The sequence below is a fragment of the Talpa europaea genome, assembly GCF_964194135.1.
Source record: "Talpa europaea genome assembly, chromosome: 9".
In the NCBI taxonomy this organism is placed as follows: domain Eukaryota; kingdom Metazoa; phylum Chordata; class Mammalia; order Eulipotyphla; family Talpidae; genus Talpa; species Talpa europaea.
In genome coordinates this window covers 92,943,635-92,956,926 of record NC_140076.1, presented here as the reverse complement: position 1 = coordinate 92,956,926, position 13,292 = coordinate 92,943,635, and the positions used below count along the sequence as shown (strand labels likewise).

The window sequence follows — 13,292 nt, the reverse complement described above, 5'->3', positions numbered from 1 at the left end:
CCCTAAAGCCTGTAGTAGTTCAACTAATTTTAAGCTTTACATGATTATCAACAAATGAAACAGCAATACAATCTAAACTCTAATGCATTAAAATAAGCAAAAGCTTTATTTTATACAATGTTCCTAGCTTAGACCCCAAAGTGTCCTGGTATAAGTACCTGCCAACAAATAGCCTAAAACATGACTTAAAGAATATTTTTATTATCGCAGTATGCTCTTTTAACTTATTTTTGAATCAAAATTAAAAGAATAACTATCTTAAATGTTTTTTTAGAAATTGAATGTTGCTAGACTGGTTCAATTAAACTCATTCTAGTCAAAGATTGCTTGGCTGCTTTACATAATACTACACATTAGGAAAAGATACTATTTCCAGTAACATATTTATATCATTTGTTCAGGACATTCTGATTGATAAGGTATAAAAATAAAAGAAGTTAAAAAAAAGGTTCACTGCTAAAGATAGAAAATCTTAGAAATGGCAATAGTTATCTGAGGTTTAACAAAAGCAATATCTGCCAGTGACCCTGACATAATTTTTAGACCATTAACACCTTTAAACAATTCAATACCAAATAGTGAAATTTAAGCATCATAACATCCCTAAGTAATACTTAAATTAAAATATCCAGAATCTTATATTTGTCTAATTTATGGCCAAATGATTAAGCAATTTACCTGCTACCCCCACCACCATCACTGTGATTGTCCATGCCATATGACTGGTTTAGGTAGGAGTCCATGGATCTTTGACCCCCATAGGATCCATGGCCATAGTCACGATCCAGCCCTATAAAGAGTTTAAAAAGAAAAAAATTAAAAAATGCTCACCTTTATTGGCACTCATAAGAAGAATTTTTAGATAAATATCCTTGAATGTCAGACCTCCATAAGATCCATGGCCATAATCACGATCCATTCCTAAAAAAGCCAATAACAAAAGGTCAGTAAAATACACTATTTTCATCAGGGATCTTTGCATAAACATAAACACAAGAGCAATCATGTAAGGTAACAATTCATCATTAACATTTAAGCTGAACTCAGACTAGACACTGAAGGGAAAATCAGATGCTAACAAAACTTAAAGTTTCAAAAAAAAAGAAAGCAACTAAAAAGTTCTGTATTAAAATTATTTTCCATTAAACCAGCATCTTTTTGACTAGATTACTACTGTGTGGACCTATATCAGACAGAATGGAGTATATAATTAATAACAAATAATTCCTATCTTCAAGAAAATTCATTTAATAATGTAAAAGGAAAATTTCTGATATAGTTTTCTGTAAATGGTCTCAAGAAATGACAAATTCAAAAGCAGTCATATTATTAATTTCAATTATTTCATATAGCAACTGAAAAGATATTCTTAAAAATAAAATCAGAGTGGAGACATACTGTAATACTGCTATTTTAAGTAGTAATTACTCAACAAATATTTAAATCCTGAAATACTTTTAATACAGAGAATAATCCAACTCCAAAAACATTTTCTAATAAGATCACTAAGCAAATTTTATTGCACTGAAATTCCACCTATATCTGAAACTGACATGAAAAGTACCAAAGGTAATAAAATGAATTTACTATGACTATGAAAAATTTTTAAAACCATTTACAATGTTTCCTGTAAAGTCCTTCATTACCATACTGCCCAAACTATGTATTTACAAATACAATACTTTAAACAGAAAAAATTCCTTAATTTACATTTTAAACCATTTCATTTTAGTGATAATCACATAAATATTTTTAGTGCTAACAACAATGACAGCAAGAACCTTATAAAAATAATACTCAGAATCCTGCAACTTAAATCCAGAAACAACCTAAATGATCAACACAATTTAAGATTAAAAATGCTCAATTATTTGGGTCTCCCTGGTAGCCTAGGGTTAAGTTTCAGCGCTGTCATCACAGCAGCCTGAGTGGATCCCCAGCCAGGGAGCTAACCCACATGGTGCAGCAGGCCTCTCCTGTCTCGCCCACTGTTATCCTTAATAGTGTACTTCAGTAGCTCTGCCTATCTGTTTTGCTCCCCACTCTGTCTCTGGTGAATCCTCTCACACCTCCCTCCCAATACACACACACCCCTCTGGCCTGCACCCCAATTCTATGCAAAAATAAATGAAATCTTTTAAAAATAAAAATTTAGGGACCTCCCCTGGTGGCGCAACAGTTGAGCCCTGGGCTGGGAAGCTGCCCACAGCCTCTGCAGCACCGGTTCAATGCCCGGCTGCCGGCAAGGGTCCCACATGGCGCCCAGACCTCTCCTGCCACGCCCACTGCTCCCCTCAGCAGTGTATTTCCTCAATCTGCTGTTCTGTTCCCCGCTCTGGCTCTGGTGAATTCGCTCACCCTCCTGTGCTTCTGACTGTACCCAGTGCTTGTATAAATAAATAAATGAATACATAAATAAATAAATAAATCTTTGAAAAAATTTAAAAGTAGTCAATTATTTGTGTTAAAAGCTGTTAAGTACACAATATAATTTACACACATAGCCCTCAAATAGAGGAAAATTTCGAGATAAAAGCTTCCTCTAAGGTCTTCTATTTCAAAAATAATCTTAGAGTTAGGTTCAGATAGGTACACAAAGCAAAAATTGCTTCTATATTGTTATTTCTGCTAGTTTCTATTTTTGATTTGGCAGAGGCTACTTCTGGATCCTTTAGGGTTTTTTGGGTTTTTTTTTGTTTTTTTTTTTTTTGATTCTACGAACCACTCACCTTGCACCAAGCCCTGGGGAGTACACAAAAATCAAAAAGCTATTTTTATATAGTAATGACTTTGGTTTATTGTTCATAGCTCTGGAACTACGCAGTTAATTAAAAAAAAAGAGGAAAACTTTTTGTAATGTATACAGTCAGTTTGATTACAGGGAGATAGATTACATAAGAGGACTATTTCTACATAAACAATATTCTTCCAGGTTATCAAATGAATTTAAAATTCACTTTAAAAAACTATAAACACATAATGTTATCTTTTTACTGCTAATATTAAATGACAAAGTGATTCACTCAAAAGTAAAACTAAGTATTTTCAATTAAATCTAGTCTATGGCTTCGATCATTTTACCACATAAATGATACACTACATATTAAAATTCACTTGCAATTAAATCACAAAAATGAGATGTGAAATAGCAGGAAAAATATAATTTATTTAAAATCAAAATAACTGATATGTGACACCAAGTCTTGAACGGGACCACTTTTCCCTACCTCCTTGAATGGGGGCCACTAGCATCTCTCATCTGGATTACTGCAACAGCCTACAAGCTGGTTTTCCTGCTTCCACTTTTGCTCCCTTTCTGTTTATTATAAAGAAAATAGCTAAAATGCCTATTAAAATATAAGCTAAGTCACATTCAATACCCCTATACCAGTGCTTCCTAGAAGCACTATCTCTAATCCATTCCCTCCCCGAGAACATTTGGTAATGTCTAAGAACATCTTTGGTTGTCACAACTAAATGGTAGGACTACTGGTATATAGTGCATTAAGGCCAAGATACTGCTAAGCATTCTACAATACACAAGACAGTACCTCACAAAAAGAATTATCCAGCCTAAAACATCAATAATGTCAAAGCTGAGAAATCCCGCCCTTAATCTCACACCCACACCCATACACCACCTTATTTTTTTTCTCCCAGCCCTCACATTTATTCTCCAGCAATAGAAACTCTTCAGAGATCACTTGCTGGAAACCTAACCTACCAGACAGAGCTGGCCTCCTGCTTGTCCTTTCTCCTCCGCCTGGATGACACCCATTCAATGTTGAAAACCACACACCCCACAGTCCTATCCCTTCCTGCAAGGCCTGCCAGCCTGCATATCTATCTCAGTGATATGCCTTGCTGCTCCAGGGATCTCCCTCCACCTCCATGGTGGTTATTCAAGATGGTTCAAGTGCATAATCATAGTTGAGGTTCTTGTACTTGGGAATGGACCGTTTTTTTCCCCACCACCATTCCTTATACCCTAATGACCCTTTCTCTCTCCTCCCTAACCTGAAACATCACCTTATTAGAGCCCAGTCATTTTTATATGTATTTTGCTTTGTTAAATGGTCTTTTATTAGAGTCCACGCTTTTTTATAAGTACTGTACTTTGCTGAATGGCCTACTATGTAAATATCCAATGTTTGTCTTCGTCATTCTGTTCTGCTTTACTACAGATAATTCCCTTGAACTTCCATTTTGCTGTAATACCAACAACTTATCTTTCCTTATGGAAGAATAATCCACTGCATGCATATAACACATCTTGAGCCAATATTCTTTTATCAGTGGACACTTAGGCTGTTTCTGTTGTAGCTATTATAAACAATGCTGCAAACATTGTAGAGCTTTTATTTTGGAGGTTGATGGTTTCAAATTCTTTGGATAGATGTCTCTGCGTAGGATTGCTGGGTCATAAGGTATTTCTATTTTTAGTTTAAGGTAAATCCAGATAACTTTCCAAAACAGCTGCACCAGTTTACATGCCCATCATCTGTGTAAATGATCCCTCTCTCTTTCTCTATATCCTCTCCAGCACTTGTTAGGAGTCTTTTAAATATGTGCCACTTTTACATGTATGAGATGGTATCTAATAGTGGTTTTGAACTGTATCTCCCTTATTAAAGCAATGATTTTTTTTTGTATGTGTTGGCCTTCTGGATATTCTCTGATGAGTTATATATTTAGATCTGCTGCCCATTTATTAACTGGTTTGTTTTTATTATTAAATTGTTTCTAATATATCTTGCATATTATAATTTACACATTACACAATCCCTTGTCAATTGTGTAGTATCTAAATATTTTCTCCCACTCAATGGGATGCCCTTTTAATGCACTTATATTTTCTTTTGCTATGTGAAAGGTATTTAATTTGAAGTAATTTCAATTATATTTTTGCTTTCATGGATTCAAATACCAAAAACATCTAAATGATGGCACAAAACAGCAATTTTCTTTCTATATGTCTTACAGTCTTTAATCCATTGTGAATTTATTTTCGTGCATGGAGCTGGAGAATGATCCAATTTCATTCTTTTACATGTAGCTATGCAGTTTTCCCAGCACATCTTGTTAAAGATTCTCTCTTTTCTCCCTCCGTCATGGCTCCTTTATCATGAATTAAGTATTGATACATTCATGGATTTACTTCTGGGCTTTCAATTTTGCTCCACTGAGTTATGTGTCTATTTTTATACCAATACCATAGTTTCAATTACTGCTGATTTAGAGTATAAAGTCAGGTAACATGATACTCCTATTCCCTTCTTTTTCCTTAGGATTGCTTTTTTATTTCAAGGCCTTCTAGGGTTACATATAAATTCTTAGGTTTTCTAGTCAATTTATTTAAAGAATATTGCTGGTATTTTGGTGGGCATTGTGTTTTGGATCACATTATAGAACATAATCTACAATATAATCTCATTTTGATCATATTTATTGTCCCCATCCATGAACATAGAATATCCTTCTATATCCTTATGCCATGATCAAAATCCTTCAATAATATCTTATAGTTTTGATTGTACAGCCCTTTAACTCCCTGATTAATCCTTACGTGTTAAATTCTTTTTAAAGCGATTGTGAGTGAAATCATTTTTTCTTCTCATTCGCTATATAGAAAAATAACACAGGTCACCTTTTAACTTTATCATGGAGCACTGAGCCTTGTTCACTCTGTTCCAGCTACACTAAGTCCCCTGCTATTACAAGAATATAACAAGCACACACCCATTTTTGCACCTGCTATCCTGTCTAATTGGAATCTTTTCCCTGTACCTGCATTGCCACTCCTCTTTGTTTCAGGTCTTCACTTTCTATTGCTTCTTAGATATAAACAGATCACCTCTGATTTTTCAATGCTCTGACTATACCACAATACAATAACCTTGTTTAAGACTGTTTAGCAAAAATCACCAACTCTATTCAAAACAGTCCTAAATCTCACTTAAGCACAACAGTTACATCATTGTACCTGCTTTCCTTCTTCTGGAATGTCCTCCATTTTTTAGACTGCTGTTTATATAAAATGAAGCATTATGAAACAAGAAGGAAACATGGCGACACTGGAAATAGAACTTCCTTCCAAGAAACAATGTGGAAGAAATCTGTATCTTGACATGTTCCTTCTACTTCATTTCAGTTGCTGGAAAATACAGTGCTAAAATGACTTGAATTTTTGGCTTCATGTAGTAAGGACACATCTTTTATTTCCTTAAGTCTATAGCATTCTTTCTCTGGATAGCCTCATGACTTTGTCTCCTCATCTTCCTTACATATCTATATTCAAACTGTCACATTTTTAGTGAGTTCTTCCAAAGTTATTCCCTTAAAAATTGTAACACACACACAGATCACCTTCCCTGTGTTGTATTTCTCCCTAGCAATTACCATCTAACATATAACATATACTACTTCTTTGTCTTGTTTATGGTTGATTTCATCTCATTATACTGAAACTGAATGAGGGCAGGCATACTGATCCATTTTGTTCACTGCTATATCATTCAGCTTCTAGAACAACAGCTGATATACTCAGCAGACACACAATAAATATCTGTTGGTTGAATGAAGTCAAACGATAACCCTGAAATTTAGTCCTATATGTATAAAATGTAAACACAGGCCTCAAGTGTTGTTAAGCAGTGGTCTTTAACTAAAAGAGCATTTCAAAATCATTCTGAAAACTTTCTTACAACGTAGAGGCAGGGAACATTTGCCCTAAAATTTAGATCCAATGACACTAGAGTATAACCTGAGCAAATATACTTTGAAAAAGCTCCTCAAGAGTCTAACAATCACTCTCAAATGTGAAGTGCTAAAACTAAAATTAAGAGAAAAAAATAAGTCATATTATTAGTGACAGAATTTCTGAAGATTTTTATAGCACTGTATAAAATTTTTTTTTAAAAGTCTGCCTTCTTTGATTCTGCTTTTCCAGATCTTGTCTTTAGACATTAATTCCAATTCTCAACAGTACATCCTACTAGAGATCATGCCATTCCAAATCTCTCTCTTAGTAAAAGCACTCGCTCCAGATTTAAATCCCGGGTTAATTTTCATTTACCATTCTCAATTTTCTACTCACTACTAGTCAGCCTGCAAATCTTTCTAATTTTCTCTGGAAGCATCTTAATACTTTCAGATTACTACTGTTGCCTCCCAAGTTCAGGATCTTAAAATCCTTTACACTTATGTTTATATATTGGCTTTATAGCTATTTTCAATGTAACCTACATGTGCATATAAACTATTTTTATGTCATTCCGACTACTTTCTATACATTGGATCCTTTCAGCTTACATCAAAGACTAAGTTTTCAATATTTTTAGAGATGATAAATAGAAATTAACAGGATGGTAATCACTCCCACAAAATGGGATAGACTTCTTTATTTAGTAGTAATTTGCTATTGTTTTATTTTATGAACATATTATATTCTATACAATGGCTAAATTTTGTATTTTTGGTAATCAGGTATTTAGTTCTACTCCCTGGGATCCTTCATGTTTGAATCTCTTTGAATTATCCCAAGTTCTTTTTTGTGTTATCATTCTCCTTGGCAGGGTCTTGGTTCTAAGAACTATCAAAATGGCATCCAACTGTATTGTGATTATATCTCATAACCTTACAGATGACGGTAATTTTCAGGCTTCTTCATGTGCTCTTTTAAACTGCTCTTCATGTATTAATACATTTGGATACACTGAAGCAAATGACCTCAACAACAATGTCAAAATGCATTACAATAAGAGCAATATAGAAGCCAATCAATAAACTATTTAATCTATCACTCAATACTGAAGCCTCTAATACATTAAATATAACTCAGCTAGTTTCCTATAACTCATCACTCTGAATGTAGTCAAAGCCCTTTGGAATAAATTAAAGAATCATAATTCAAATGAAACAGACAAAAATTAAACTAATGGGGCCTCCCCCGTGGCACAGTGGTTGAGCGCTGGGTTGAGAAGCTGCCGGCATCCTTTGCAATGCAGGTTTGATCCCCCCGGCTGCCAGCGAGGGTCCCACATGGCACACAGACCTCTCTTGCCGCGCCCACTGCTCCCCTCAGCAGTGTACTTCGTCACTCTGCCTGTTCTGTTCTCTGCTCTGGCTCTGGTGAATTCTCTCACCCTCCCGCGCTTCTGACTGTACCCAGTGCTTGTATAAATAAATAAATCTATCTTTAAAAAAAAATTAAACTAATGGCCTTAACTTTGTTCCTAATTCAAATACCATGTATGACAACATTAACACTGAAAAGTAATACAACAGGGAACAAAGCAATGATTTAAACTATTTTTTACATTGGTACTTTATCTATACATATACGAAGAGGAAAAAAAAAAATGCATTCCCTTAACAGGTAAATGAAAGACGATACTCACCATTAAAACCCTGATAAGTATTCCTGCAAGCAGAGTGTGTGTAATCTATGAAGACACATTTAACAGAAAGGATTAGTGCAATATTCACAAAAATCTGCAATTATATATCTATCTACTCAAAACAAACACAACTGTTTAAATGCCGTTAATTAAAGTATTTGCAAAATGGGTATACATAATTACTAATATTTCACACAGGGAAAAATATACCACTTTCTTTGCACTATCTCCCCCCAAATGGAAAGTCTGTAATCCAAATTATGGTGAAGTAAAAATTAGCTTATAATACCTGATATACAATAACAGGTCAAAGAGGGAATCCAGTACTGATTTATATGGAAAGCAGAGATTATGTATCAAAAACGCAAATAGAGAAAGCAGAGATTAAATATCAAAAAAAAATGCAAACAGCAAGGACATTCTGAGAACTGATTCTATGTAATACCTAATTTTTTGCAGTTAATATTTTCTTTTACCACTTTATTTCTCTCAAAAGATCACAAGATCTTATTTGAGAAACGCATATGCATGTATGTCTACATGTGCTTGCGATACCCCTCAAGGATGTGGCACCACCAAAAACTATAATGCCAATTTCCTTATCAAACTAAATTAGCAGATGATAATTTTACAGATAAATACTGAAGGAAAGGAATTTAATACAGCTACACTACACAGGATTTGATCCAGATACATTGTTAGTCGAATTTCATTCTTAAAATGACAGGAAAGATGAAGACAAGGCATAAAAGAGGAAGTATTTTACCCCGGCATTTTTAGAATTTTATCACTGACACAGTTGATAATGGTAAATTTTTAAAAACTCAAACATACTAATTTTTTCTTTCAATTTTCTACAGAAAATTAATTCTGTGGTTTGCTCACTCGTATTGTTTCCCCCTTTCCACTCCGTAACATCTTCTGCACCTTGGGTGTTGGTACTGTCATGAAACACCGCATGAAAACATGGTAATATATTTTTAAATTTCACTCCTACTTCAAATATTCACAGTTTAAAGATAAGCTATATCAGATTGAGTCAAAGTCCAACTAAAACAAAGCACCAGAATGTGCTACTGTTAATACTGAACGTCCTCTTTCAAAGTAACTTAAAAAGTATCCACAAAAGGATTATTCCAGCCCCTGTTCAAATGCTCAGACATGGCAGTTTTACTTCTTTGTTGCATGAAGTCAAAGCAAAGATCATTCCGCATGACTCACAGGCTACGATCACACCACATTCAATGTTAAAGATAATTTCTCGGTTAGATTAGAGGCGCATACGTAATTAATAAACCGGTTTATTTAGAAATGCCTGGCCCCTCTGGATGAAATCCAAGTTAAATCCACTCGGGATTAAATCCACTCAAGCAAGCTTTCTCCCATCTTCCCGAAAGCTATCACTACCTCATTTCATCCTGACACCAATTCCCATAAAAGTTGGGCCAGATCTGAAGCCACGGGGAAGGCCAAATTAATTTTACAGGGAGCCTCCACGGCTTACCAAACTGGTGAGAAAAAGACGACTCAAAAGGTATTTTACTAAAACGCAGCTGAACCAGTAAATCCAACCCTGGCGGCTGTGCACAGGGCTGAATTTGAAGGGCATGTGACGCTGTGCCAGAATTCTGAATAACTTAAGTCCCAGCCACACACCAAACCCCCCCCCAAAAAAAAAAAATTTTTGCTTTTTGGTTCACAGGAGTGTTTCAAATGAGGGACGAACGACCAGGGTATTCTGATGGGTCAGCACTCCCGCTCGCTCTCCACAAATAGCTGATTTTCCATTCCGCAGGGCTCCCTGCCCACACTTCCCCTGACGGATGTCCTTCAAACTCCTCCGAAACGAAGACGCCCAGAAACACCCCTTTAAACGCGCCTCTGAAAAAGGCACCTGGCGAGGAGTCACCCGAGACTGAGGATTTTACCAAATGGACGCTCGGGGCGGCCGCCCGCGGGGCGCCGCGCGGCGCGGCGAGGTGAGGCGAGGCGGGGCCGGGCCTGCTCGCCCCCGCGCCCGCGCCCGGGAAGTTGAGGCGTCGTCGGGCCAAGTCCCTGCCCCGGAGCCGGGGCGAGTCCCGCGGCCGGAGGCCCCGGCGCTCCCGAGGCGCCTTTCCCCGCCCGGAGGCCGGCGCCGAGCGCCCGGGTGCCCCCTCGGCGGCGGGCGCCGCTCGGGCGGGCGCGGGGCGCGCGAGTCCCCGCGGAGGCCGAGGCGGGCCCAGCCTGGGCCCGAGGCGGGCGGGCGGCCTCCGGGCCCGCAGAACAAAGCCCACACGGCCATCTTGAGACGGTAAACAGACCCCCGGCGCAGCCACCCGCCTCCCGCCGCCGCGGCGACCGGCCCGCCTCGGCGCTCACCGTCGTCGAAGTCCATGGCGGAGGCTCGGGAGCGACGGCCTCGGCGGCGCGGGGCTGAGCAGCGGCGGACGGAGCGTGCCCGAGAGCGGCGGGGCCACAAGACCAGTCGCGCGACCGAGAGCGGCGCTACCGGCCCGGGAGCCGCAGGCCAGAGAGAGGCTGGGGGCGGGGCCGGCCGGCGCTGCCAGCCTCCGCGACGCGGCCTGCGATTGGCCGGCAGCGGCCGGGGGGCGGGCTCTCAGGGGGGGCGGGAAGCAGGTCCGCTGTCACGCTCTCGGGTGCTGACCCTCTCAGGGCCGCCGGAGGGGAGGGGAGGGGGAAAGAGGAGGGCCGAAGCCGGCTGGGGTTGCGGGGAAGAGAGTTGGGGTGTTCTGGAAGGTCGGCCTGCGGCCCGCCATGTTTGATCCTGGCAAGAGCGAGAGGATCTGGTTGGAATAGCTTCCTCTTGCCCAAACTCCACGTGCCGACCTTTGCTTTCATAGGCTGGTGGCGACCTGAGCAGAGAATGTTCAGCTGCTAAATGGCGTTCCTGCCGTGGAGACGCGGAAGAACGGGCCGTTTTGTAGAACCCTCTGAGCAGGAGACGGAGTGCTGACTAGCAAACAATTATGCAATGATCCTAGACAGGTTATTAGCAAGTTCTGAATTTTGAGGTGTAAATAAAAGTGTGGTAAAAGTTCACACACAGGAACTGTAGCAGGAGCCGTCCACAATTTGCAGTAAATCCACCCCCCTCACCACCACCACCACCTCGTGCACACATAATGGCGTCGTATTATTGTCACTTTGGAAATAGTATGTTGGGGGTGTTGGACAAAGTTACTCATCTACAGGGCAATATGAAAAATGACAACTATTTTTGGTCACTTGACTCTGGAACAGTTTGAACTCTTAACTTTAAAAAAAAAAATTCCTTTTTCATAGAGGAAATAGTCTCGACAATGAATTGATCACAGTCAAAAGCCTTCTTTGCTCTTCTTTAAGGTCCAGCCAATAGCTGGGTCCAAGTTCCTAGGAGTATATGCCTCTGCAAATAGGGCTGAAGGAAAAACTGAGCCGTATACTATACGCTACAGTGGTTCCAAATCCGAGCAGGCATTATTTCTTCCTCATCGCGTTGCTTCTCCATCCTCGTTGGTTTGCCAAGTTCTCCACCCCTTTCTTGTTTTCTTTCTTTCCTTTTTTTTTTTTTTCTTTCTCTCCTATACATGTTTCTTATGCACCTGAAAGGGACATGTTGAAAACTGAACTCATAATTTCCCTCCTCAAACCTGCTCATCCTCCTTTGTTCTTTCATCTCTGTTAGTGGCATCATAAGCAACCACCCACTAATCCCAGCCAGGAGCCAACAATTTATCTAGTCAAGTCTCAGCCCTCCCTCACCCTCTCATCTCAATCCATACAGAAGTATTTCATCTGCTTATTACCTCCCAAAATGTCTTAAACTGCCTCCTGCCTCCTCTCCATTCTCAAAGCCACTACCTTAGTTAGAATGTCATTATCTTTCTCTCAATCTGTTGCCATACCTTCCTAATTAATCTCAGGCTCCCTGGATCTGCTTGATCTAAACGAAAGTATGAACATGTCTTCATGTGCCTCTATGACGGATTAGGACAAGGCAAAACTCCTTAACCTGAGCACACCCAGCAGGATCTGGCCATTGCCTGACCTGCCAATTTCCTCCATTTCTTCCTCCTCCTCTTTCCCGGTTCTCTCTCTCCCTTTGGATCAGCAGTTTTAAGCTGCTTACATGCCCCAAACACCCGCAGTCTTTTTCACACAACTGAACTTTTGTTTATATTGTTCCCTCTGCCTGGAACACCACCTGGTTTCATCCTCAACACAGTTCAAGATTTACTTCCTCTACGAAACACTCCCAGATTCCAACCCTACCCCCATGCCAGTACTTCTCAAATATTAACAAGCATGTGATTCATCTAGGGATCTAGTTAAACTTTGGATTCACATTCAGTCAGCCTGGGTTGGAGCTTGAGAGTCTGCATTTCTCACAAGTTTCCAGGAAGTGCTGCTACTGGCGGTTGAAACTTAACTTGAATAGCAAAGCCCTGGACTCTAAGAGCCTCTCCTCTCTGTTCCCTGAGCTAACATTTGCTACAGCATTATCTCCCTTGCATTGAGTATTCTATTTAGCTCTATGACTCTCCACATTAAAAGTTCCTTAAGTAATACGAGTTCAGACCTAAATCTCAAAGTTTGTCATATCATATCGGTTGTAAAATAATAATCAACCAGGTATAAGAGACATATTTAAAATAAACTGGTTCACAAAGAAGGATGAAAGCAAAAGAACAAATACCAATCATATAAGGAAAAGTAAAGGTTTAATTCTAGTATCAAACAATTACTAAATCAAAGCAAAAAGCAGTAAAAAAAATTGGTACCTTAATAAAGAATGCAATTCACAATAAATATTTCTCAAGGATCTTTTTGTACCAAATAACAGCTTCAAAATTCAAAAACATACAAGCAGACATGGAAAAACAATAAAAATACTGAGCTGAGCATGTGATAAGA

General features: G+C 39.0%; 1 protein-coding gene across 1 annotated transcript in view; it reads right to left on the bottom strand.

Moving 5' to 3' along the window:
- The window catches only part of ZNF326 (zinc finger protein 326), a gene marked incomplete at both ends in the record, with an annotated part of 39,268 nt that extends 28,495 nt beyond the window's left edge, over positions 1 to 10,773 (bottom strand). Inside the window, 5 exons of the mRNA XM_084242426.1 lie at positions 679 to 790; positions 886 to 921; positions 8,400 to 8,444; positions 9,285 to 9,340; positions 10,328 to 10,773. Coding sequence (XP_084098552.1) covers positions 679 to 790; positions 886 to 921; positions 8,400 to 8,444; positions 9,285 to 9,340; positions 10,328 to 10,773 — 695 coding nt within the window. The remainder of the gene's footprint in view (positions 1 to 678; positions 791 to 885; positions 922 to 8,399; positions 8,445 to 9,284; positions 9,341 to 10,327) is intronic.
- Positions 10,774 to 13,292: the final 2,519 nt, after the last annotated feature.